General features: G+C 41.5%; 2 protein-coding genes across 4 annotated transcripts; both read right to left on the reverse strand.

The window, feature by feature from the left end:
• Nucleotides 1–305: 305 nt before the first annotated feature.
• On the reverse strand, nucleotides 306–15,448 carry clic4 (chloride intracellular channel 4). The gene is made up of 6 exons (XM_028395287.1): nucleotides 15,028–15,448; nucleotides 5,509–5,618; nucleotides 3,626–3,751; nucleotides 3,157–3,263; nucleotides 2,055–2,236; nucleotides 306–1,804 (listed from the first exon to the last, which is right to left on the reverse strand). Exons 1-6 carry the CDS (start codon nucleotides 15,094–15,096, stop codon nucleotides 1,640–1,642), a joined length of 759 nt encoding a protein of 252 aa, XP_028251088.1. The 5' UTR covers nucleotides 15,097–15,448; the 3' UTR covers nucleotides 306–1,639.
• A 464-nt stretch (nucleotides 15,449–15,912) lies between these two features.
• Nucleotides 15,913–24,491, reverse strand: srrm1 (serine/arginine repetitive matrix 1). Of its 3 annotated transcripts, none has more exons than XM_028395230.1 (17): nucleotides 24,385–24,491; nucleotides 23,373–23,462; nucleotides 23,047–23,169; nucleotides 20,935–21,105; nucleotides 20,704–20,804; nucleotides 20,398–20,622; nucleotides 20,123–20,308; nucleotides 19,918–20,037; nucleotides 19,552–19,760; nucleotides 19,239–19,319; nucleotides 18,674–18,760; nucleotides 18,334–18,469; nucleotides 18,147–18,233; nucleotides 17,569–18,048; nucleotides 17,293–17,443; nucleotides 16,879–17,052; nucleotides 15,913–16,762 (listed from the first exon to the last, which is right to left on the reverse strand). In XM_028395230.1, exons 1-17 carry the CDS (start codon nucleotides 24,403–24,405, stop codon nucleotides 16,652–16,654), a joined length of 2,553 nt encoding a protein of 850 aa, XP_028251031.1. In that variant the 5' UTR covers nucleotides 24,406–24,491; the 3' UTR covers nucleotides 15,913–16,651. The 3 variants fall into 3 exon arrangements, with proteins under 3 accessions (XP_028251031.1, XP_028251030.1, XP_028251032.1); XM_028395229.1 differs by having other exon boundaries at nucleotides 17,257–17,443; XM_028395231.1 differs by lacking the exons at nucleotides 23,047–23,169; nucleotides 23,373–23,462; nucleotides 24,385–24,491 and adding an exon at nucleotides 22,689–22,927 and having other exon boundaries at nucleotides 17,257–17,443.
• Between the last annotated feature and the right edge of the window lie 147 nt (nucleotides 24,492–24,638).

Below are 24,638 nucleotides of genomic sequence, written 5' to 3' on the forward strand. Positions count from 1 at the left end.
TGTTTTTCAAAAATACTAATGGAAGCTAACACACACAGTAAACAGACAAAACAGATGTATAACAACGTTGAGGGATTATAGAACAACACAAATTGAATGCCAATAACAAGTTTATTTCAGTCAATAATGTTAAAAAAAGCCATGACATAGCTTGGATATTTTCTTTGTACAATGCTTTAATGACATGAACCCCTTGGAAAAAGAACCTTCCTGCAAAACATCTGCAGAGAAAACAAGTAAGGCAAAGAGGAGATGCTGCATCAAGAATTTAAATCCAAGCAGGTCAGAAATGGCCTATTTTTTTCCTCAAAATGAAATTTACACATTTAAATCTGAGCAATGAAAACAAATATTTACAATTCCTTTCCTTAAATCAGATTTGTTTCATTAACAAATACAAAAAACATGGCAAATGGGAAAAAACAAAACAGGTTTTGCTTTATCCACTGTAAAGCACTTTTTGGAGCTACCGTATCATTAATATACATTCGCTACCTTAGAGATCAATCTACATACTGAAGAAAGATGTTTGATCAGGTGTTGTTTCATTGCTACTTTACTTCATTTATTTTGTCATTAATATCTTCATCTCCTCTCCTTGTGAGTGTGTTTTTTTTCTGACCTGCCAGAGTGGTCCAATCCAAAGTGACACCAAAATAATGTGCCCCGGGTTGATCCATGATGTTTCATCTAAACTACTGCTACAGTCAGCATGAACAGCTTGAAGATTTTCCATCATGTCTGACATGAGAAAAGTCAGCGTGCCACTGCTTAAAACAGATTTTTCTATGGCAATGTGGTGATTAATGAGACACCTCGTTGTCTGCAAGCTACATATAGTTGAATATTTCTGTTGCTTCTGCAGCTGGTACAGGAAATTTCCTACAATTCTACTGAGCTGAGCTACAAGATATTTGCCCATTAAAAGGCATTAAGGAAATCAGAGCATAGATACCAGGTAGCTTTACCTGCAGTTACAATTATTTTGATTTATTTTAAACAACTCAACATTAAAATAAAGCATTTCTTGCTTGATATGTCCACCACTCAGGTCTGGATTACCTTCAGCTTCTACTTAAACCTGTCAAATACTTGGAGCCAAAAACACTGAAGCTTAAACACTGTTTACAACATCTCTTAATAAGCCAAAGGACAGGAACAAAGCTTCTCAGTGTTTGTTTTATAGCAACCAAAGAAAGAAATAGAACAGAAAAATAACAACTAATCTTTTCCCTGCGTTAAGGGAGAAAGTCAGCTTGAAGGTCACTTATCAGGAAGCGTGTTTGATGACGTTCCCAACATTGATAAGCACTGATGCACACGTGTGGCTGCTTCTTCATCACCTTAAAACATTCATCAGCAAATGAAAAATATGAGCGATTATTGATAAAACATGGAGCAAGGGTGACCAATATCGATTTAACTAAAGAAACCTTCATAAAAACCGGAGGAACAAAAACAATAACGAAGTCTTCATGCATTGGGGGTTTGCTCTAGATGAAAAGAGAAGGAAAAGAAGTCCAGAGTTTTTTCTTTCTCGTGAATGAGCACATCAGTCCTGGTGCTGAGGAGTGGGCAGCGTAAGGGAGTGTAGATGGAGGGGGGGAGTTATGGAGGTGAAGGATGGAGGCGGTGAAGCTTAGTTGACAAGCCTTTTAGCTACATCTCCGTAGGCGATCTCGATCTCCTTGTCACTGGGGCAGGTGTTGGTGAACTCTTCACGTCTGTAGGCATTATTCAGGTACCTCCAGATGGCTGTCATCTCTTTGGGGATGTCGAAGCCTCTGTACTTCTTTGCCACCACCTAAAGGAAAAGTTGGGGGTTTGAAAGTCATAAATCAGGTGCAGAAGACACCACTAAGTAAACTATAAGCTTTATTACATATATTATGTTTGCATCAAAAATAAGAACACCTTGAGCCAACTAAAATGTCCTGTTACATGTGTGATTCATTTTCCAATTATCATCTTAATTTATCATCTTATTCTACCTTTCCAACGACAGCTTCTGTTCGCTCATGCCAACCTGATGATATGTCAGTGATGTTCCTCACCTTTACAATGTGCAACTTTGGCAGCAGATTACAGTCAGCCAGGGTCATCTCATCTCCATCCAGGAAACTGCGGTTAGACACCTTGACGTCTTCTATGCTGTTGTGGTCAATCTCATCAGGCAGTGGTGAGCGAAGATACTCGTCCAGCTTCTGCAGGGTCTTCAGCAGGCCGCGCTCCAGAGCTGCAAAAAGGCACAAAAGCATCGTATTCAGCATTAAAATACAACCTACTCCTTCCAGAGGCGCTTAGCCACACCTGTCTCGCCTATATACTGATCAACCACTTGGGGGCAGCATTTAATCAAAAACACGTGTACATTACAACTTACAGACATTTTGAAATTTTGTACATTTAGCACAATTTGTTGTAATAAGAGTATGATACAATAACCCGGTGCTGTAACATACTTCAAAATAAATACATTTGATTGTCCCTGTGATACTGTGCCCTCCTCCCATGTCCATCCATCTATAGATTATTCATTAACAACAACTTCTATTGTAGAAAATATGACAAGAGCACGGTGGATTCTGTAGGTCAACAGTGGAATAGTTACCTTGGAGAGCTCTTATCAGTGAACCATGAGATTCAGCCTCTGACTCTGTTGACATAGCCTTGGCTTTCACGTCCAGCTCCCTGTGGTTCAATATTTTCCCAGGGTGGTATAAAATCTCTTTTTTTGGCTTCCATAAACATCCTAACAGGATAACATTCCACATTTCTCTACCCAGGATGCAAAAGAAACCTCTAAATAATAGACTTCATAGTTTCCATACTCTTTTAATCATCTTAACTGTTAAGTTACTGATATGGCCTTTTCTTTTACAGGTTCATAGAATGAAATTCTCTGGATAGCTGCTGCGTGGTTTACAGGAAAGCTCCAGGTGAGACGGTGAACGAAAGGACAGGAGGAGGCAGCAGAACAAAAGCTCTGTGTTCCTGAGTCAGGTCAGAATGCACCAATCGGGGCAGGGCTACCAATACAGTTGCCTGGCAACCAGAGAACACTCCCCAGACAACTGGAAGGTCTCTAAATATCTGCTACTACCACTGAACATGTATAATGAGGAGTGAGTGTAAACAAAGGGAAAAATAACTTACCCTCATTTGCATCTGGTTTTGAGTTCTTGATGAATGCAGAAAACTTGGCAAAGATGTCCATGCCAGCTGTGTTTGACTCAGGATGTCTTGCACCAAGCTTGATGTACCTGCACACACACACACTCATGCAAGTTAACATACATTCATATGAAATAGGGGTGAAGGAGTGTTCATACTTATAATTTTTGCCCAATTAGGAAAGCCAACAACACATTTTCTATTGTCTTTTTAACGCACCTCTCAAACTATTCATTTATAATAGGCAATGTACTTCCAAATCAGGTAAATATTTACTAGAAAGGCATTCTTCATTTGGGCATATACATGAGAATAGTTAACAACAAAAAAATATGATATTGAAAACCTTGTATAAACCTACATCCACAAAATTCTTCTGCCTCCAATCTACATGTATGATTTAGTCTATGCATATGGCAAGCTGTTACCACAGGGATAAGAAAGCACTCACTTGGGTGGGCAGAGGACATCCTCAAGAAATTCCTCGATCTTGTTGACGTCAGTTTTGACCTCGCCGTTGAAGGTGATAAAGGGCGGATGTGTGCCAGGGGCCAGGTTCTGGAGGTCTGCAGGCTTCCTGGGAGACAAAGTGGAGAAATGTCAGTGATCCAAGGAGTGGAAAACCAATCCAGCAGCAAGGTGGATTTAGAAAGTAAAACTATCTTTAATCCCCATGTATGAGTAACCAACTTTGTCCAGCTCTCTTCCTCAAGCTTAAGCTGCTGTGTCTTTAACGATGTGTGTGTGTTTGTGAGTATGTTAGTGTCCCATTCTCTTTGTGGCCTTCAAACAAGCACATCTTGTAACAGATGTCTCTGGCAGGCAGATGACACTGACACACAAAAACAGAAATGAGCATGTGTTGAATGAGTAGTGTGAACACAGCTGACTAAAATCTGCAGAACAGCCTCCTAAATAGCTTCAGAATTAAAGCAACATGAAATACAGCTGATAGACTGTAAGTGTATTATAAGCCAGTGGATTGCATGAATATTAGTCAATACAAAGACCCCAGATTTTTGTTGTGGCGGAGAACACAATGGTAGCTGAGTGTTGCAACAAGCCATTTAAGGGCACAAAAAAGGGGGAAATGACTTCAGCTCTTTGGCACGCAGATAGGAAATGGTGGCAGTGATATCATGAAGGAGTTGGTAAGTGGCTGCTTGAGAGTCACAGAAACAAAAATTAACACGACAGCCATGAGCTATGACAAGATGATCAGGAAACAAAAACATTGATTTATGTGTAGGGACTGCATGTTGTTCAACAGGTTAAACACAGTCTTCCATGCAAATACTATGATAAAAGTACCTTAAATGTGACACACACGCCACCTTTTGCAATACAGCCATTTTCTGTTGACTCAAGATAACAGATACTATAGGCCAAAAACACACATACTATAGGCACAAAGCCACAATCTGTTCTTTTATAAAGAGTGAACGTTCAGATGGTGAAAACGTGGGATGTTTCAGGGCCACCGGCAAAGAAGATCCCTGCTAAAGAGGAATGACACACACCGTGTGTTTTATGTTACATCCCCTCTGCTCGTGTATGCAAATATACGCAAAACCTATGCACACATTGTAAATGTGCAGGCATGCATGAAAACCAAATAACTAGTCAAATGGCTATTCCTTTCGAGCTATAAAAAAAACACACCATGTGCTTCTCTTCCTTGAGGAGGAGATGCCCAGTGATTACCACGTTGCAAAATGGACAAATCACACTTTGGAATAAGGCACACGTAAACTCCATTCTCTGAATCACACAGCCATGATGAGGAAAGACCATAGAAGCCAGACATCCATCTGACCATTCGACAAGGCTGAAAATAATCTGGCACTTGTCTGGCTTCAAGTGGAAAAACATTTAGAGAGCATTCGGATGAATCATACAGACATAAAGTAGTGGGTTTAGGGTGAAGAGTTTCTGGAGCTTCTGGAATCCACAAGCACATTTGCTTGCAGCTGGGAGGAAAAATAAAATCACAGTCAAAATTGCAGAGGATCATCATTTTCTGATCCCAGTGGTAAAAAAAAATAACATGTTGCCCACCAAAATCTAGGCAGGAAGTGAGCAGAGTCAAAAAACCTTAAAATAGCCTCTCCAGAGTCTTTATGTTTATTTTTCTCCAATTTTCTCCAGCTTGGGAAGGGGTCATGGGAAAACCAAATAAGCAGTGGGGAAGCAGTGACCATGTAAGAGGTGGAGCTGGATCAAAGCATTACAGGGTGGCTGAAGCCTTTATGGAAACACCCAGGAAAGCACTAAAAGTCTAACAAAGAGGGAGAGAGAGATTGTCAGAAAGCATGGATCAGAAGGAAGACTCACCTTTTGAGGTCCACAGTGGTGACGTTGAAGACAACACCTTTAAGCCACAGTATCATGAAGAGCCTCTGGGAGAACGGGCAGTTCCCGATGCTCTCGCCATCACTTCCCGCCTTAAATAAACAAGACAGATAATTTAGTAAATTATCAAAAGCAATATGATGCAGGTATCATTCCTGAGGATTAAATACGCGAAGGGTGGGGGGAACATCCCACATTTAATTCATGCAGGCATAAAGCACAATAGAAAATGATCCTAAAAGATCACTGATAGCACTTGGCTTAGAATTGAAGCAGAAACAGAAACAGGTCCTGATAATCTTGACAAAGATCACATCTCTGTTGTAGAACCTTTATGGCCCAGGGCGCTTTACAGCACTCACCCAGAGAGGTTTTATTTCAGACTCTTTCAGGATGCCCTCAAAAAGACTCAAGTAGAAGGGAAGCAGTGGAGAACTGACCCCCTTGTTTTAAAGGCTTCAGCACACTTCCCCTCCATTAATCTGCAGGACCACTGTCTGAGAGTAACAGGAAACTTATGGAGTGATTAAGGCTCACATGGCCTCTTGTTTCCTCTTTAGCTAGACTGCACAAACACAAGGCTTAGCAGTGATGGGAATGAGTTCAACTGAAGTGGCGTGTGCCTTCCAAATTAATGACAAACTCACACTGGTCGGCAACGGACCAAAGACTGGGAAGGGAAGAAGAGATTTGAGCTTTAAATTAAAATCACTACATTTAAAAGCTGATGTAGGGAAATGCTACAGAACAGCCTCCCTGTCTCCTACTGCAGCAATCAAATGTTACACAGGGATGCTTCAAACTGTCAGAGATACTGTAACTTTATCTTCCTAGCAGGCATTCATCTCTTTGTCCTGTGCTCTGTTCTTTCCCTCTGAATTCACACTTTGCTCACAGATTCCACACCAGAAGGTAGAATAAGCATTTAATTTAATTAAGCATGCTTTGCAAGGTCTCTTAATGAAGTCTGTTACACTCACTGGTGGACGTTTACAACCCCTCTAAAACAACATGACAAAAGAGCCATTCCTGTGAAACTGATTAAAGATAAATGTCATATAAAATGTATTTTACCATCACATGCATTATTTTACAATGTCTATCAGAGACTTGGCTCAGAATAAGGAACTGTGGATACCAAGTCTTTGAGGTATGCCATTCTGTTTACAAGGACAAGTATGGAGGTCATTCAAGTATTGCTGCTCAGGAATGCACTTCTTCTTTCACTGTATTACTAAAGCAGAGCTTGGTGAAGCGTCTGAATGCCGTTTTTGCCTTCCTCGTGCTGTCAGTCACTACTCATTTCCTATTCATAGAATCTCTCGCCTGTAGTCCTTATTATTGTATGCAAAGCTTAGTATCTGTAGGAGTAAGGCAATGACACACAATCAACTGTGCATAAATTCCGAAACGTTATTCAGATATGCAAATGTTGCTAAGATACTTATCAGTTTTAACGTATATCTTACATAAATATGTGTCATATCAGAGAAGTTTTGATATGTCCTCAAAAGACGACTTTGTTTGGAAGAGTTCAGTCAGTCCAGCAGCTTCTTGCTGGCATGGACAGGCCAGCTGCTGTTGTCCTCTGCGTGACGCCCAGTGGGATGGCTCTGTTTGATCTGTCTGTTGGCTCCCATTGTACTGCAACTGTCCTCTCCCTCTACCCCTCTGAATTCAATATCTGAAAAGCTTGGATTAGATCACTGCCATTGTTCAGCAAATGAAAGTGCTCCTTTCACATTGCTTGATTTAGTTCCAAAATAAAGCTTTGGGGTATCATGGGGTATCATGGTTCATGGCCAATACCAGACTGTACTAGCATTAGCCGATCCTCAGGGGAACCGAAAGACATCAATGGGATGATTACTCCCATTTTCCCTGCAGCACTACACCTACAGAGAACCATTCAGTTCTGGATCAAGGGTGGTAATGCAGCACAGTAACTGTTCCCATGGCAATGGCCAGGACATATGACATGGAAAGCAGGGCACACAAAGTGGAGGGGATTATCAATATACAGGTGAACTGTCTGATGTGAGCTCTCTTTTGATAGTGACAAAAATGCAAAGTACACAGCAGAATGTAATTTGTAAATCAAAAGATGCTAACTGTACTTCACACAATGAACTGCTTTCATGCCCAGTTCATCTGAGTTCTGAGCCTCAAGTGCTTGATAAAGGCCACAGCAGCTGAGAAAGACATTTCACACTTTACTTTCTCTCGCTCTGTTCTCTCAGCCATGGCAGAGACCCTCTGGAGCAAAGCAGACTGCAGTTTTCTGCCCAGGACTCTGACAGCAGAGATGTGCTGTGCAAGGAAAGACAGAGCAAGAGACACTGAGATATTACAGGAAATGGGGAGGAAATTAGGGATCATATGTAGTGCTAACTGACAAGAAGGAGCACAAGCAGTAATAGATGCTTGAAGTGGGAGGAGAGGACCGATATCAAGCTTCAGAGGCAGTGTGCTCTTTGGCACACAGCTTGTCTCCTAATACTCCTCCTCCTCCCCCTCTTCCTCCCCCTTCTCTTCCAGCTTTATTCCGCACCCCCTTTCCTGGGCCCCTCTATGGAGTCAGAGGGGGGTTGGGCATTTAGAAAGGAGGGAGAAACTATTCCAGAAATGTCCTGTTACTCCCACCGAAGAGGGTGCTTTGTTTAGTTTTAGTGATGATGCTGGTGAAGCTGCATTTCCGCACGGCACTAATGGAACAGCTCCCCGTCATATTACTGTATGGACTAAAGTAAAGTAATCCTCAATGAAAATTGCTGAAATAGTAGAAAGAGAATTATTCATTTATCTACAGAATGTCTGAAATAGACCCAAACAAATGTGAAAAATCCACAGTTATGTGAAGCCTAAGGGCTAAAGGGGTTAAGACACCCCTGTAAACATCAACCCAACTAATGCTTTCCAGAGGGTCACGATTATAGTGTGACATTCAGAAAAAGGCTTGTGGAGAACCTTTTATAAAGCAACAACACAAAGCACTTTCTCTTTGTAGAGTTTTAGGTACGTCATCAGTTAGCGAGGAGAAAAAAAGAAAAAAAAAAACACCCCAATAAAACACCCAAGTGAGAGCAGTTTGAGCAGCCCCATAAAAGGCAAGACACATCAGTTGAAAATATTTTCAAAAAACAAACAGTTACACAGTCTTCAACAGATTCAGACCAGATATGTCTCTGATATCTTCCACAAGAATCAGTAAGTTGCTAAGAGACTTTCGAGGTTTATTGTGGCTTACTGGGTGGCGAGTCAACAGATGCTTGTTTGTTTAATGCCAAGCACACACAGCTGCCCAGTGGAGGGTGTGAGTCATGTTTAAGTCGGATGTTATCTAGGAGCTGGTGTCCAGGACAGTGTGGCCCAGCTAAAGCACAATGAGATTCTGACAGTCAGGGAGGCAGTCTACACAGTGAGGTCATACCTCTTATCACTTCCCCTATGACTTTGCTCACATAACTGCTGATGTAATGACCCACAAATCTCAGCAAAAATGAACATAATTGTAAGTTTTAACTGATTATATCTCTTACATTATATGGACCATGACACTTGAAGGTATGCGCCCTTTTTATAGGCACCAAAGGTATTCTTTTAAAGTCCTCTCCTATAACGTTTTACAAGCAGGAACATAAAACACAATCCTGACCACCTCCCTTTTTCAATAATCAACAGACTCACCCATCATTTTCTGCAACTGACATTCTTTTCCTAGATTATCAATACGAGATCACAGTTACAGTAGTCAGCACTCAGAAACAATGGATTTTGTTCATGCTGGGCATGGTCCTCCCAGTCTCTGCTCACAGGCTAATTTTAGTAACAGGGTGGCCCATGCCTTCCCCTCCCCAACACACCTCATTTTCTAAATTGGTTGGGCTGCTCAGCAAGTTCAAGCCACACTTGACCGAATAAGGATTTGAGGATGTAGGAAACACACCAACTTTTTTCCTCTTGCTCTAACACACAGCAGGCATGTCAGTTTGAAAGGGGCCAGTCATAGTAGCATCACGGCAACACCTCTCTGTGTTTGCTGGAGAAGTATATGGTGTGAGCTGGGGTTATGGCTATGAACAGATTGTTAATGCTGACAGTGGTATATATGTGCAGTATTTATCTTGCTCTATGACATTTTAGAGACAAAATGGATCAACAATAAAAAGCCAAGCCAGAATATATACCACCAAGCAGCCAATGCCACTTTACAGAACCTAATACTGAGAGCTTTTGGCCCTGAGAGAATGGGGTTTGGCTCAATGCCTGAATGACTAGGAGCCCGAATAGGTGGGTGATGAGAATTCTGACCACATGGTCAGAAAGATGAGTGTGTACAGAGCAGACTGATTCAACTGGAACATGGAAAACACCATCACATCCTTGGTGTGGCTCTGACTCAGGCTGACATCACTCAGTGGAAACGTTAAGACTTCCAGTCAGACACAGACCTATTGTGCTGAAGCACAGGACTGCTCCGTGAGATTTTCTGGAAAGTTGGAGGTTGACTTTGAAAAGAGGCTTACTGCATAACCATGCTACGACAATGATGTAAGCTAAGACAATAATCTAAGAACCACTGTATTCTGCCTTAGTCCAGCAGAGATAAGACAAACAGCCAGGTCAGGGATGAGTGTTGTTGATGAGTAATACAAATCCAAAATGATGGAAAAACAAACAGACAGCCATGTGGGAGACGAGCATGAACCAACAATTATCCTTACTCTGGCTGTTGTTTCAAGTGTCTTAAAAAAACACAAGTCTGCCTCAGCTCCCCACTAAGTAATTTGTAGACCCCAGATCATTCTTAAGCTTCCTCACTTGCTCACCTGCACATACAAAATCTCCATGTTGTGAATGTTAGACTGGGCAACAATTATTTACAAGTATCTAACGGTTTTTCAAAATTAATCAGTCATAAACGCTGTAGCAGTTCCTTTAGACCAAATGTCTTGTCTAGACAGCTGCGAACCACCCATTGGCACCAACACAATGTCAGCATGCCATTACCATATATGCCAGATATGCATGGCAGAAAAAGCCTGCACCATGGCCACACAATCACTGGCCTCATCAGCAATTCTGGCTGGACAGTGCGTCCACTTTGACCTGCCAATAAGTTGTGTTTTAGTACCAGTGTGGTACACTGTGCCATGCCTTACACATCATAAAAATACAACATGCAAAACACTTGCATACCCCTTTGCATATTTGGCATGTGTATGTATGTGGTATACTTGGTAACTTCAGTCCCAGCTTTTTTTATTATAAATGATAAATCAGTGTTAAAAGGTGAATAACTTAAGTTAATAGCTTGGAAGAAATGGTGCTATGTGCAAATAAAAAAAAATGATGAGACAAGAAAGAAGTCCCTTGTCACTCTACACACCCTTCAGTGGGCTTTGATAGGAAGACCACAGCCTGTGAAACTCAAGCAGACTGGATCATGTTGAGAGTGATTGAGTTACATGTGTAGTGAGCATGGCATATTCTCCTCATTTAAGGGATCACACACGTACTCAGAGGTTGAGTCAGAGGCTCGTTTTTCTTCTGCACCCTAATGCAGTGGGCTATGACTGCTGAAGTAACCTCTACAACCTTATTAGTTACCAAGTAAAACACACAGGTCTATCATCTAAGGCTTTCTTGGATCAAGTCCTTAAAGTCTTTGGGCTTGAGACTCTCTCTGTCCCTGAGGTCATAGGAAAAAGGCATAATCAGTGATCAGCTTCCTGGCTAGGCTACAGAATTGAGACTAGCCAGCCTAACCTCCTTCAAAGGTTTTCTAGAGTAGACATTTTGGAAAGCATGAACATATATTGGAAACATTTATAAAGGCAAACTAGGATTGTTGGCACAATAATCTTATTTTGCCTTATGATATGTTTTTCAGAGTAATTATTGCCTAACTTTGCTGTTGTGGTGGTCCCCAATGTCAAGCAGCTGCTGCTCTAGAGAATGCCTCATCGTGTAGGTGGTCTCCATAGCAGTGGCAAAAGTGGTCTGCCTTCTTATTACAAATGGGTTTTGTCATATTTGTTTTATTCTGCAGCCTGTCAGCTTGGCATAGATGCACATGAACCAGTTAGCCATTTTCTCCAGGTTGTGGCTCTGTGCAGATCTCAAAAACAGCAGAAATGACAAGTATTGCTGCCAAATGCAGTTCAAGATGGTGGACTGCAACTGGCAGTCCATCATCATGGTGAGTCATTCACTGGGTAGGCAGCTGTCAGAAGGTCTCAAAATAATTTAAGTATCCATATGGACAACATATGAGTATGGGCGAGAGTTAAAATTCCTACAATGGACTGTGATTCTATCCTAAAGGGCCATCATGCTCTTTAAGGGGACTGTATAATGTAGAGGCAATGTCCCTAATCCTGATTATATTCTGTTGACACAAAAATAAACTTCTACTCCATAAAAATACAATAAGTTATTACAAAGCCCCCTGTTTGAACTGGTGTAATAACATGCTGCCAAATCGATCAGGCCAGTGGCCAGAAAGTCAGTCAACCATACAGTTAAAAAGCAGTGACAGACCAGGTGCTGCAGAAGCAAATTCACTGTGCAACAACAAGAGCCCACAGCAAAGCACAGCATTCTACAACAGTAACAAGCCATTAATCTTTGTACCCAAACTCATGACGCTGACTGCAGCAAGGCTATGTACTTGGGGAAAAATAAACTGCTCTATTGATTTTCCAATAAAAAGCAGCACTCTGTTGCCCAGAATACCACCCAGGGGGGGAGAAAAATGGTTTATTTTAAACCTGCAAACAATAAGCACACAGTCCTAGAATTGTTCCTAGAAAGATGCTATATTTATCCACAAGAGGTTGTACCTTTAGATCAATGTGGTGTAACATGCAAAGTGACACAAGCAGCTTCTCCAGGGGCCTGGAAGTACAATAATGAAGAGAGCCCTTATGCCTACAAAGAGCTGCACATGAACCATAATGATAAACTTAAAGATCCACCCTAGGCAATTATTCCTTCAGTGGACTGATAACATTTCATCATCCCTGCAGAAGTATTGCATTGCTAGGGGCCCTCTCTCTCTCATGTTGCATGCCTTTCTTTCTCTGCGGTTCCCATGAGACTGTGCTTAAGGACGTACACAAACACAGATGGGCTTTTATGCCATCCAGAATTAAAAGCACTTCTTAAGCATGTTTACTGGAGCTGTTGTCACTGCTGGCAAGAGTATGGAAGTCTGGAAGGAGCAGAAGGCTCTGCAGCCAGTCGTGTGACCCTGGAGCAGCCTCAGCCAACCGATGCATACACAAGCAGAGATAAAGCCTGCCTGTTTCTCTTAACTCATCAATATTCTGCTCACTGTCATACAGTCAGGTCATATGCTGGTGGAAAATGACTCACTTGCATGCCTGATTCTAATTAAAGCTGTGAAAAACTGAATGAAAACATACAAATAGTAATGATTCAGTGACATGAATTACACACATAAGCATCAATGAAAATAAAGTATAATTCAGTTGATTAGAGTGGCTATAAAGTGAGAAAGAGCCTGTACATAAAACATACTATCTATCGATCGACCCTCCACATCATACCATGACTGACTGCTACTGACTGATGAGCAAAATCCTCTTATCTGCTGCATTGTGATGCGGTCAAAGGTCGCTCCTCCCTGTTACAAAGTCATTATGTTTAACCAAGAGTAATAAATACAGACAATCACAAGCTTCACCTCCACACCCTCAAAGATGACCAAGGTGTAAAAACACTGCTTCCATGGCAATATGACAACTGTTGCTGTAAACACTGCTAGAAGCACTGCTATTAATGGATAAACAGTTGCTGCAGGTCAATCTGTACAGATAGACAAAATAGAAACTCATGTTTTAGAAGCGTCATTAGTCAGCTTGGATATGTGGCAGTGCCCTAACAGATCTGACACTGATGTGTAGAGCACACAGTTTGTTATCAGCTGTTCCCAGAGGCCCAGCTCACAGTGATGTGCCTATGGCAACCTGCATGCCTCCCTTTGTGTCCCATGACTGTGTTTAATGCAGCACAGTGACAACAACGGCATCAATAATAGATGTGGACATGTCAGATGATGGGAAGAGGACACAGAGCTTTGACAGGCCAATAGAAATGAATAGCTCACACCTTTACACAGACGTGTCCAGAAAATACAAACTGGAAGAAACTTCTGGATGCACTGTGCAAAGAGGGAGGAGCTGAGAGGGAAGAGTTGGCCAAGTGTAAACCTTCCAGACCACTAGATGATGTAACCTCTCCTGCAGGCTGTGAAAGGTAGTTATAGAAATGGTGCTACTGGCTTGTTTGTTCCCATCTGTTCTGCCTCTACATTTAGAGGCCTTCTGTTCTTCAGTGGCCCCCCTACAGAGTCTTCTGTTTTAAGAATCAATGAGAAAAAGAGGAGTTTTATTTTGTGTTTCTAATAAATACTAATAAAATCTGGAAAACTGACATGAAAGTATTAACTCTCATATGCAGCTTTTATCAATGTTTCACAGAGCTGCAAACATCACTCTCCTGATCGGTTACAGCCCACAGTTTGCTCCCAGTTGATTCAGGTCCCCAGAGCCTCCTCCCACAACCCCAGCCCCCTCTCCCAGTGTGAGTGTGTGGGTCTCCCCCCTTGTCCTTTCAATGCCGTTTTCCCGCCCTGGAAAGCAACAGGCTGGATAAAGAAAACAGCCATTCAGTGCCCTCCACCATCATCATAGTAACTATTTAGGCCGGTTTGTGGGAAAGCAGTAGCACTATAGTGCTGACACCATAAACAGTATATGAAGATCATGCATCAAGTATAATGTTCATATATGCTAATGAAGTGGAAAACAACTCAAACAGTTATACAACACTGAATAACAATGAGTGGTAACATACAGTACAATAGCAATATCCCACAATTGTCTTTGATACTTAAGATCGATAGAAATATGTAGCAGAATGAACTTTTTCTGCCCTTTATTGATCTTTGGTGGCACACTGAAAAGTGACATGGTGGCCCAGACATCAAACTTGCCTTCAAACCATAGGTTTGGGGTCTGTCACAGTGTCCCATAAAAGCTGAACAGAAAGAACCTTCAACATATCTCCAGCACGTTCAGGACAATATTTTCTATTTTCTCGATCAAAGTACAGGAGTAAAATGTATGTACGGGAAACAAATAATGGCCTCTTGAGGAGCACAGCAGAGCTTTTGTTAACGCGTTAGCTCCCAGTTTTCAGCATGGCAGGCTCGTCTTTCCCCCACGGTGGGAGGAAAAGCTGCATCCGCCCTGCTGGTGACACTGCAGGCTCCACATGGCCACAAAGGCGAAAAGGGTTATGGATATAAAAGAAGAAAATTACATTTAAATACAAATTCTAGCATAAATTGTGTTGTTAGCAGAATGAGAGTTGTTTCCCCTCACAGAAATAAGGCGTATTACCCAGTGTATTGATGAGGTTTAGCCCACTGTCTTTAAAACTTCTCCCCGGTGACTCCCGCTGCAGTCTTACCTTCACAAACAGCTCGATAACCGGCTCGTTGTCCGACTTCACTCCGTTCTGCGGTACCGACAGCGACATTGTGGCTGATACTTTGAAGTTTTTCTGACAAAGATGAGTTTTTCCTTTGCTACCACGCCCGACTTAGCTCAGTCCTTCTTCTTCTTCTTCTTCTACTCCACCGCCCCCTTTCTTTAACCGCACTGGAGTCCAGTAGGCGCTTTCTCTCCCCGAGGAGGTCCGAGTGCTGTAAGCGGACTGTGTGTACAGCGGGAGCGGACAAAGAGGCAGCAGTGTCTGTCTGACAGAAACAATTGTTTCAGCGGAGCTCTGTGACTTCAAGCTAGCTAGGCTAAAACCACTGCTGAAGAGCGAAGCTCTCTCTCTCTCTGCTGGTAGTGATGATGATGATGATGATGAGGAGGAGGAGGAGGACGCTCAAGAAGAAGTAACGGGAATATTAGGAGCCGTGATGTCATCAGCAAACACAAAAATGTGGGAGGGTTGGACGAGGGAGTCTTCTCTCACAGGATGGCCCTTCTCAGTCTGGAACAGACCATTTGTTTCTGCTTTTAGTCAGAAAGTAAACCTATTTTAATACAATCTGCTAATTAGAATTAAAAATACGAAATCCCACAATGACCCAATTTCACTGTGATTCACTCTGAAATATGTTTATTTAAATATGTATATATATATATCTTTTTTGTAATTAGTTATTTGACTTTTTAAATATTTTCTTTACGCTACCAAGAATTCTCATGTAGATCATGGCTGATTATAATCAAAACGCTATACTTGAGTGGCAGAATTTATAATATATAAGAATATATATTTAATATCTTCTGAATCAATTTTCAACATAAAAAATATAGAAAAAAAACCCAACAAGACAGATCCTATAAAAAGGTTTTAATTCTGAAAGGATGACAAGATGACAAGGTTACTAAATACAAACCATATACTATAGCAGTCCCACAGAGATTAGCTTGGTACAAGGGCGTCAAACATAAATTGCATATCAATTTCTTTTAATATTGGAAAATTAAAGCCTGTTTTATATCGGATTGTTTTAGTCTTCAAACAAGACGATTTCCAAGTCAAAAAAAGAGCAGGTTAAATGATGCCAAACACCGCTATTAATATTAATATTATGGGACAAGACATTCTGTTACAGCCTCTTTAACAGTGCATAGAGCTGTGTCACTGTTTCCACTACTCAAAGGCAAGAATAACAGTAAGTTACTGTATGGTAGTTTGTCCTTACACTTCATAAGGTCAGTGGTTCATGCACATCGGAGACGATCACTGCACATGCAATCATTTCTCAACAGAATCTACTGTAAGGGCTGTGGAAAATATCAGAAACCTGCCTAACTCAAATCTCTGCGCCTAAACTGTTTCCCTGCTTAACAATTTAAAATTATTCGACAACACAAGCTTCTTTACAGTTTAGGTAATACACTAACTGACAAATCAAACTCTTAAAGAAACACACTCTTCAGAATGTACCAAACCAGTAAAAAGAAAACAAGACTCAAGATTGAACAATTTTTACATTCTAAAGCTGAACCAGGTTGAAGACAAACGTCAAGAGTGAGTGGAAAATACAAGAGTGAGAAAAAGGCCCTTATTTTTAGGACATCTGTGATGGAGACAGCTGGGCCTTCCTCATGGAGCGCAGGGCCTTCTCTCTAAGGTGCTTTTCCAGATCATCCAAGCTGTCTTCAACTTCACTGTCTGATTCCTGAACAAAAAGCATAGAACCACACACACTCAATTAAACTAGCTGGATACAAACAGAATCTTGACACATGGCAAAACTAACATCCACTGCTTTCAACAGAAATCTTAAGGTTTTACCTTTCTCGAATCACCATCCTCCTCCACACCCTGATGCTCTTGTCCATCTCCTGTCGCATTATTAGCGCTCTTCTCCTTCTTGTGCTTCTTGTGCTTTTTATGTTTCTTGTCTTTCTTGTGTTTCTTTTCCTTCTTCTTCTTCTTTTTCTTTCCACTGGTGTCAACATCTGAATTCTGCAATAAAAATAAGACTTCTATGAGGATGACTGATACCGATTCATTTCAAGGAAATGTCCAGCAACAGGCCGAGAACCTCTGTCTGTAACCTGTGTACATATGATAATCATTTTATATGCTGTACCAACACGCTTGCTTGATTTAATATGACATTTCAAGTCAAAAACCACATGCAGTAAAATGTTTTCAATAAGCTCAGACCTTGCTTGGAGACTGACTGCCTGAACCACTACTGGCCTTTTTTACTGGTGGCGGAGACCCACTGGCAGATCGAGATGGTGAGGGGGAGGCAGAAGCAAGGGCTGGACGCTTCTGAGCTGCTGGTTGAGGTGAAATGGATCTAGATCTGGAGGACACTCTCCTCATAGGCTGGGGGCTCAGAGAGGATCTGTGAAGCAAGCACAGGTGACACCAGGAGGCCATTTAAAAAAAAGAGATGGCACATACACAAAAACTCAGTCGGAAAGACTAAAACTACATAGTCTGTCACAAAAATGCTTGCTCTTCAGTTACCTCTGGTTCTTGCGTGACTCTGGGGTGCGGGACACTCTGCGGATAGGTTTATTACTGTGTGATGGGGACTGCTGTCTCCGCTGGTTAGGAGGAGATGTACCAGAGGTTTCGAAACGCCCCTGTGGACTGGCGGAACGTCTAACAGCATGACCACGGTTTGCAGGGGATGGAGAGAGACGTCTGACAGCCTCAACAGGGGATCTTGTATCTCTGCTTGGCCTGGCAGAAGAAAATACCGGGCTCCTCCTGTGTCTGGGTGGAGATGAGGACGGAGGTGAGCGTCTCCTTGGAGGGGGAGAGCTTCTGCGTTTAGGGGACCTGGAGGGGCGTCGCTTGGTGCCAGGAGAAGAGCGCTTCATTGGTGAACTGGACAACTTCCTCTTCTGTGGAGGCAAAGGTGAAGGGCTGTAGCGACGCTGGATGGGGGGAGAATACCGTCTGGGGGATGTTGATCTACGACGAGGTGGTGGGGAAGGGGACCTGGGAAGCACCAATGTCAAAGCATCAAGGATCATTCAAAATACATTTTTTTTCAATAAAACTGAAATGACATATCTAGATATAAACAGATCATATACCTGCGTCTAGGAGGAGAGGGGGATCTGCGTCGCCGTGGTGGTGAAGGGGAGCGACGCCTGCGTCCTGGGGATGGGGAACGTCTTTTCCTGAAGGCATAAAAAAAAAAAAAAACATGAACAACATAAGCAGTGTAAAAGAACAGGGATTTTGTCAGTTAAAGTGCAAATACTATGCTAGGTATCTCACCTTGGAGACATATCCCTGTGTCGCCGCCGAGGGGATGGTGTGCGGCTACGCCTCCTCCTCACTTCACCATTTCTGGCCCCTGGCCCTGCTGCAGGTCGCTTGTGTCCCTCATCTTCTGAGGAGGAAGATCCTGAATCTGAAACCAAAAAGACAGAAGACATCAATATAATTAATTATATAGTAGCCTTTGCTGTTTACGGCAAGAAAAAACACCAAGGTTGGGGCTAAGACACAGCTTCAAAAGTCCATGAGACGGGACAGAGAGACAGAGACTTGGTTAGAGAAAGAGGGGGAAGTTGGGTATGGGAGAAGAAAGAACAGGGATAAAAACACTTTTAACCTGAAGATGACTGCCGATTCTGCCTGCGATACTGACGTCTCTGCTGGACCGAATCTGCTGTTGCTCCTTTGTCATTTTTATCCTCCTCTGAAATGTAAAGCATTGAGTTTCCCATCAGTGTTAGCAAAACTGTGGAACAGACTTCCATGGAAATGTTACAGATACAGAAAGCATAAATTTCGACCATTTGTCATACTATTCTCTCTTGTGTTAGAATAATGTCCATTTGTGGTCTTATTTTTGTTGTAAGGGATGAATACACAAAAAGCAAAGCAAGTTGATAATTAGAAAAAAGAGAGAAAACTTAGGTAGTTTGGCATAGTCTCCATTTCCTATGGAGTAGAAAAGTTGCATCTGAAGGCTAATGTTAACTTGTGGCTATGGTATGACTGTGGCTCCAAATACTCTTAAGTCGAAATATATAACAGCATCAAGGACCTTCACACTGAAAACTGAGGGAAATGCTCATTTCTAACCACAATAAGTGCCTGCATACCTAACTTATTATCTCAACTCAATGTCAAGGCTGTTGTGGTTCTTTCACCAGACATAATCAAATACTTACCGGAGTCAGACCCTTCAGAAGGCCTGGGCTTAGCATTATCAGATGGAGAATCACCCCTTCCTCCTAGTTTTCGTTTGAAACCTGAGAAAAAAAACTCAGAAATCAACCAATTTTAAGCATAAGGGTCTTCAAATTATGTTTTTGTTCACAAACCATTCAGTTTAAATGCCAAAGAGTGACTATCCTTAGTAACCTGATTCACTATGGAATAGTACTACAAGACCAATTTATTAAAGAGTCATGTGGTTGCAAGTACAAGATGAAGATAGAACTCTGTACATTCTGTACAATGAATGAATGGTAAGGATCATACCTGATGACCTGGGTGGAGAAACCGAGCCACGTCCCCTTCTGGCTCGGGGAGATGGTGATCGTCTGTCCTTCCCTGCAGGGCTAATGGAGGCGTCAGGATGATGGAACTGTTTTCGAGGTGGCGTGCTTGATATTCTTTTCATTGCTTTTTTAGGTGAGCGGGAGCGTGATGAGCTGCTGCCAGAGGATGAAGCGGAGCGAGAGCGCCTCCTGTAGGACAAAAATACAGTGATAACAATACAAGACCAAAGTTAAAAGTGCACTTCATGACACATATGGGTGACAGCGTATCATAAGGACATCCAAAAGAACTGAGGCTGTAAGACTTAAGGACTGTCTGTAAATCACAAGGCCATATTCCACTAACCTGCGGACAGGAGAACGCCTGTGTCGGTGTCTGGAGCTCGGGGCGCCGCGCCTGGGTGGACTCCTTCGACGGGGAGACATTCTCCTTCTGGGACTTTGTCTTCTACGAGGTGAGAACGATCTGATGGAGCAGAAAAGGCAAAATAGCCTTAAATTTGTTGCTTTTTGACCAAAACAAAATTAAACTTATTAACAGTAGAAGTTACCTAGACCGAGAGCGTCGCCTGCGAGACCGAGAATGAGAACGGGAGCGGTGGTGAGGTCTTTCCCGCCTAGTGTCCTTGTCCCTTTCACGAGATCTTGGTCTTTCCTCTTTCTTTTGAGTTTTCTCTGGGGAGTGTTCTTTTACTTCAGCCACCGAGTCAGCTTTTACCACCTCCACAACTGTATCACTACAGGAAGGAGAAACAGAGTGTAACTCCTAAATGGAACTAGACAAACTAGATTGAAAAGTAAAAGTAGATAAAGTATTTTCTCTAACCAGGTTGAAGAAGCTTCTTGGATGACTGGTTCTGGCATGGATCTTCCAGATGTATCTGGTTCCAGAAGCTGCTCCAAAGGTTTTGTAGGCAGCTGCATTAGTGGCGGAGGGGGTGAACTGCTACCAATTGGACTGGTCTTGCGTCTCGGAGATCGTGACGGGCTGCGTTTTCTTTCCCTCTTTGCTGGTGACCTTCGTCGTGGTGAAGGGGATCTGGTCTTCCTTCTAAAAAAAATAAAAAATAAAAACACAATATAAACTTTTATCTACTGGCCTCAACCCTAAAAAAATATCTTACAATCTTACCGTCTTGGACTCTTTGACTGAGCCCTCTCTCTAATATCCTTGTCCTTTTCCTTCTTGTCCTCGTCCACCTTTTTCAGAGAAGCAAGCTTCTCTTGTTCAATCTACCACAAATAAAGAAAGATCAACTTAGAATCACTAAAAGCACTAATAGCATCCATCTAGGGCGTGAAAAGATTCCACTGGGCTATAGAATTCACAAACAATGAACAATTCTTCTTGCAACAGACTTACCTGGCGCTGCTTTATCTCTTCTTTCTTTTGTTCTAGAAAAGCAGAGGGAATGCCAGCAATGTTCTCCTGAGCACTGAGCAGCAGGGGCCACAGATCCTTCATGAACTCCCGGGCATTCTTCCCATTCAGGAAACCTGTCAGGTTGATCTGCATCATTTTGCTATCCGGATGCTGCAACACACACACGAACGGGGAGAGAAAAACAAACCAATTGAAACAAATGAATACAAAACATCAGGGCGAGGTAGGGGTTTCCTACCTTCTACACCTATCTAAACTATACTTGAGACTATGTAAGTATTCATAATAAAAACATATAAAAACTGGAAATAATAGTTAACATCCCTGAATCCACTACCCAATAACCTAACAAATTAAAAGTGTGACTGATTTAAAATTTACTCACAAACTCATGAAACTGAGAATGCGAGCTACCTGAGGGGGACATACAGTGACTGCATGCAGAACTACAGTTATTATTCCGAGAATTTACAGTCTGCCCTAGCAAATTAAATAACACAAAAAAAAAATCACTATTTTTTTCCTAACCTATTCCTAACCCACTACATCCCTGTGTCCCTACCCCACCCACCCTTTCCAGTCCCCCCTTCCCTCCCACTCAGTCTACACTTCAGCAGTTAAACAACATAGCCACAATACAGAGTGCATTAAAACCCAACACAGCAAGTACAGTTCCGGTGTCTTCAGTGAGTCCCGTGGGATCAGTGGGCACGGAGCTCCCTTGGCTTGCTTCCGCTCCCTACTGCTTGAGACTCAACCACCTTGAGCTTAATGTTATATCATTTATCTAAATTGCAAGAGACGAACAAGCAATAATGAGTACACAGTTACACAAAAACTGAGTTTTATTTCAACAACTGATAGAATTAATAAGAGATACCGTAACCTCTACCCTTACCCTTTCTTTATATTTAACAGTACCCTTACAACTTAGCTTTAAAAGCCCCACCCCACCCACAAAAAACTATGGCAAGCAAAAGGTAAAATGAAGAGTTCAAAGATGTTTGTGTGATGCTGGTGTCAAATTTACAATTTTAATAAAGATGCATATAGTTTTAACATATTAGAAGAATGAAAGGCATTGTCATGGGTTATTCACATATATACCAAGACAGGCATTCGAGTATATTGTGAAAATTTTGTGTGAGAATTACTTTAGTTGTTTCCTGAAAATTAATATTAAGCAATGAAAATCAGGAACAGTCAACCATCCAAAGTGTTTGGATAAAACAATGGGACATAGCATGTTTTTAAAGAAAAACTAATAATTTTAAAGAAAAAATCTGACTAATTTAAATAAATAAAATGCAACATCTAAGGGCTATAGTATAATTTTACCGTGTTAAACATAAATAATTCTATCAACTTAAATGTTCTATGACTGAAAAAGAAAAACTGGTTTTTGCTGACCTCCAGTGGTTAAAGTTCAAACTTACTACACAGACAGTAGTGATACACTTAGGTGTGTTCTAAACACAGCACTGTTAGATAAAACTTGCAATCAAGGGCGGTCAGCGGCACAATTTGGTGATAGAAGTAGCTGACAAAAAGTAAAGATCCTAAAAACAGGTTTTGGGCTTTTTTTTTTATATAAACGAGGCTACATCCATTTACACTTAAGGGATGTAGGTAGTTCATTAACGCAATATAGTACCTACTAAAAATATGATTATGGAATTGTTCAGGTATGTCTTTCACTGACATAATATAGGTGATCCCTGCATATAACTCACCTCAAAACCACACACTGCATCATGAAGGGAGAGTTGGGCTCAGTGACTTTGGGCTCAGGAGAGAGCTAATTAGGTGTTGGTGCTATACTTCTGATGCAAGGTATAACATCCATATTGGTTCAGGCCTTTTAAATCATAAATCACATCATCATTAGAAGACTGCTGAATAAAGGCACTTTGTCACATAACAGCAAAACACAGTAACTTCATTATGAATCAGTTTTACACCAATTTTTACTTTTCCCATTCAATTTCAAATTGTGTCATTATCTGTGTTTCCTTCTAACTGACTAAGCAATGCCCTTAAACTTACGACAGTTCTCAAAGAAAGAAAAATGAACACAATAAAAGACATTACCTTCTCCTCAAGCTGGTTGAATATGAACTCTATGACGACATCATCCTCAAATCCCAGAATCTCAGTCACTCGCTGGGTAATCCAAGGTTTGATAACTTCTAGATTCACTTTGGTCATGTCCACCTTAGAGTGAATACAAATAAAAGAAGGCACCCAGTTAGTGAATGGGATCAATGACTAAATGACCTGAGAGGACATCAATTTTAGGGAGCAAGGCTTTAAAGACATTAACTGGTAAATTATCTCAAATCTAACCAGCCATAAACACACTGAAATAATTGGAACACAAATGATAAATAACACATTCAATGTCCAGGATCTTATACCTTCTTGTCCAAACATTCTGCAAACTTCAGCTGCTTCAGAAGTTTCTTCTGCTTGTTGCTGAAACGGTTGTCTTGCTCCGCACTTGTACCCTAAAGGGGAAAAAAAAAAATCAACATTGACATCTTAGGTGTCTAATATGATATTGTAAATACAGGTAGTTGTATAACTACGCAGCCTGTTAAGAGAAGTTGTCTGGACGTGTGGTAAAGTTGTACAGTTTACTCGGTATGAGGCTTCTCGCCTACTATAAGACAATTATTGCTTACAACGCTCAATACCCAAACAAAGATTCAGTTTGACAACATATGGTGTTCTACAAACATGTTAGTTTCGGAGACCATGGGATCATCTCAATTGTGCATGCAAAATCAACATAACATTGATACCAATAAGCTAACATCACTGAAGCTAGCCATCTGCTAATACTTCCAGGGGAAACTGACAAGCTAATATTAGCCGCAATCTGGCGACGAGTTTTACTGACTAAAGCGCTGACACAGTAAGAATACTGAAAGATATACTGATGTGGCTATTCAGTTAACACTGAGGTCTATTTATACTGACAAACGTTATGATAACAGTGTCGTGACCAGCTCGCTAACATTGAGGCGATGTACCGCCCGGGCGCCATCTTTAGCTGATGCTAAAAAAAAGTTAGCCGTGGTTAGCTAGCTGGCTTGTCTATTTCCTGAAAACGTGCTTGCCAATTGATGTCGACAGCTTATGGTGCATATGCAACATGGGGTTACACAAAAACTACAGCTTATCAAACAATTACTTTGTGAACACGTGTTAACTTCAGGAATAACCCAATTGAAAGAAGACTAATGGCAAAACCCTAGATTGTTTGCCCATCAGTTGATAGACGAAGCCCTGGCCGTACCATTTCTGACTGTATGGCCTGTCTGCTAAATACCTATATGGTGGAATAATAACAGAAACCAACAATAGCCGACGTTGCAACTAAACAACAAGGTACTAGCAAGTCAGAATAAACTTTAAATATCTTACGCGGAAGAATCCCGCGTCCATTATCCGTGAAAATTGATAGCAGGCGCTGTCGAGAAAGACGTGAGTGTGTAGCTCCGGTGAAATTCTGAGTGGCGAGCCGGCCGGATGAAGCGTGCGCCCCTACAGGAAGTAGTCAAGTACTACACCTGCTGTAAACTGGAAGTTAGGATACTTGTTACTTGTTGCTCACACGGTAAAGAGCAAACATATAACTATAAATATAACATATATATAAAAAACTACAAATTATGGCA

The sequence above is a fragment of the Parambassis ranga genome, chromosome 22 (genome assembly GCF_900634625.1).
Source record: "Parambassis ranga chromosome 22, fParRan2.1, whole genome shotgun sequence".
Taxonomy (NCBI): domain Eukaryota; kingdom Metazoa; phylum Chordata; class Actinopteri; family Ambassidae; genus Parambassis; species Parambassis ranga.

Coding starts and splice junctions, on each gene's coding strand:
- clic4 (XM_028395287.1), bottom strand. CDS start 15,096: ATGTCGCTGTCGGTACCGCAGAACGGAGTGAAGTCGGACAACGAGCCG. Junction 5,619..15,027: donor TTATCGAGCTGTTTGTGAAG/GTAAGACTGCAG, acceptor TGTTTATTTAAG/GCGGGAAGTGATGGCGAGAG. Junction 3,752..5,508: donor ACCACTGTGGACCTCAAAAG/GTGAGTCTTCCT, acceptor TTTGTCTCCCAG/GAAGCCTGCAGACCTCCAGA.
- srrm1 (XM_028395229.1), bottom strand. CDS start 24,405: ATGGACGCGGGATTCTTCCGC. Junction 23,170..23,372: donor CAGAATGTTTGGACAAGAAG/GTATAAGATCCT, acceptor ATTCACTCTAAG/GTGGACATGACCAAAGTGAA. Junction 20,309..20,397: donor CAAGAAGCTTCTTCAACCTG/GTTAGAGAAAAT, acceptor TCCTTCCTGTAG/TGATACAGTTGTGGAGGTGG.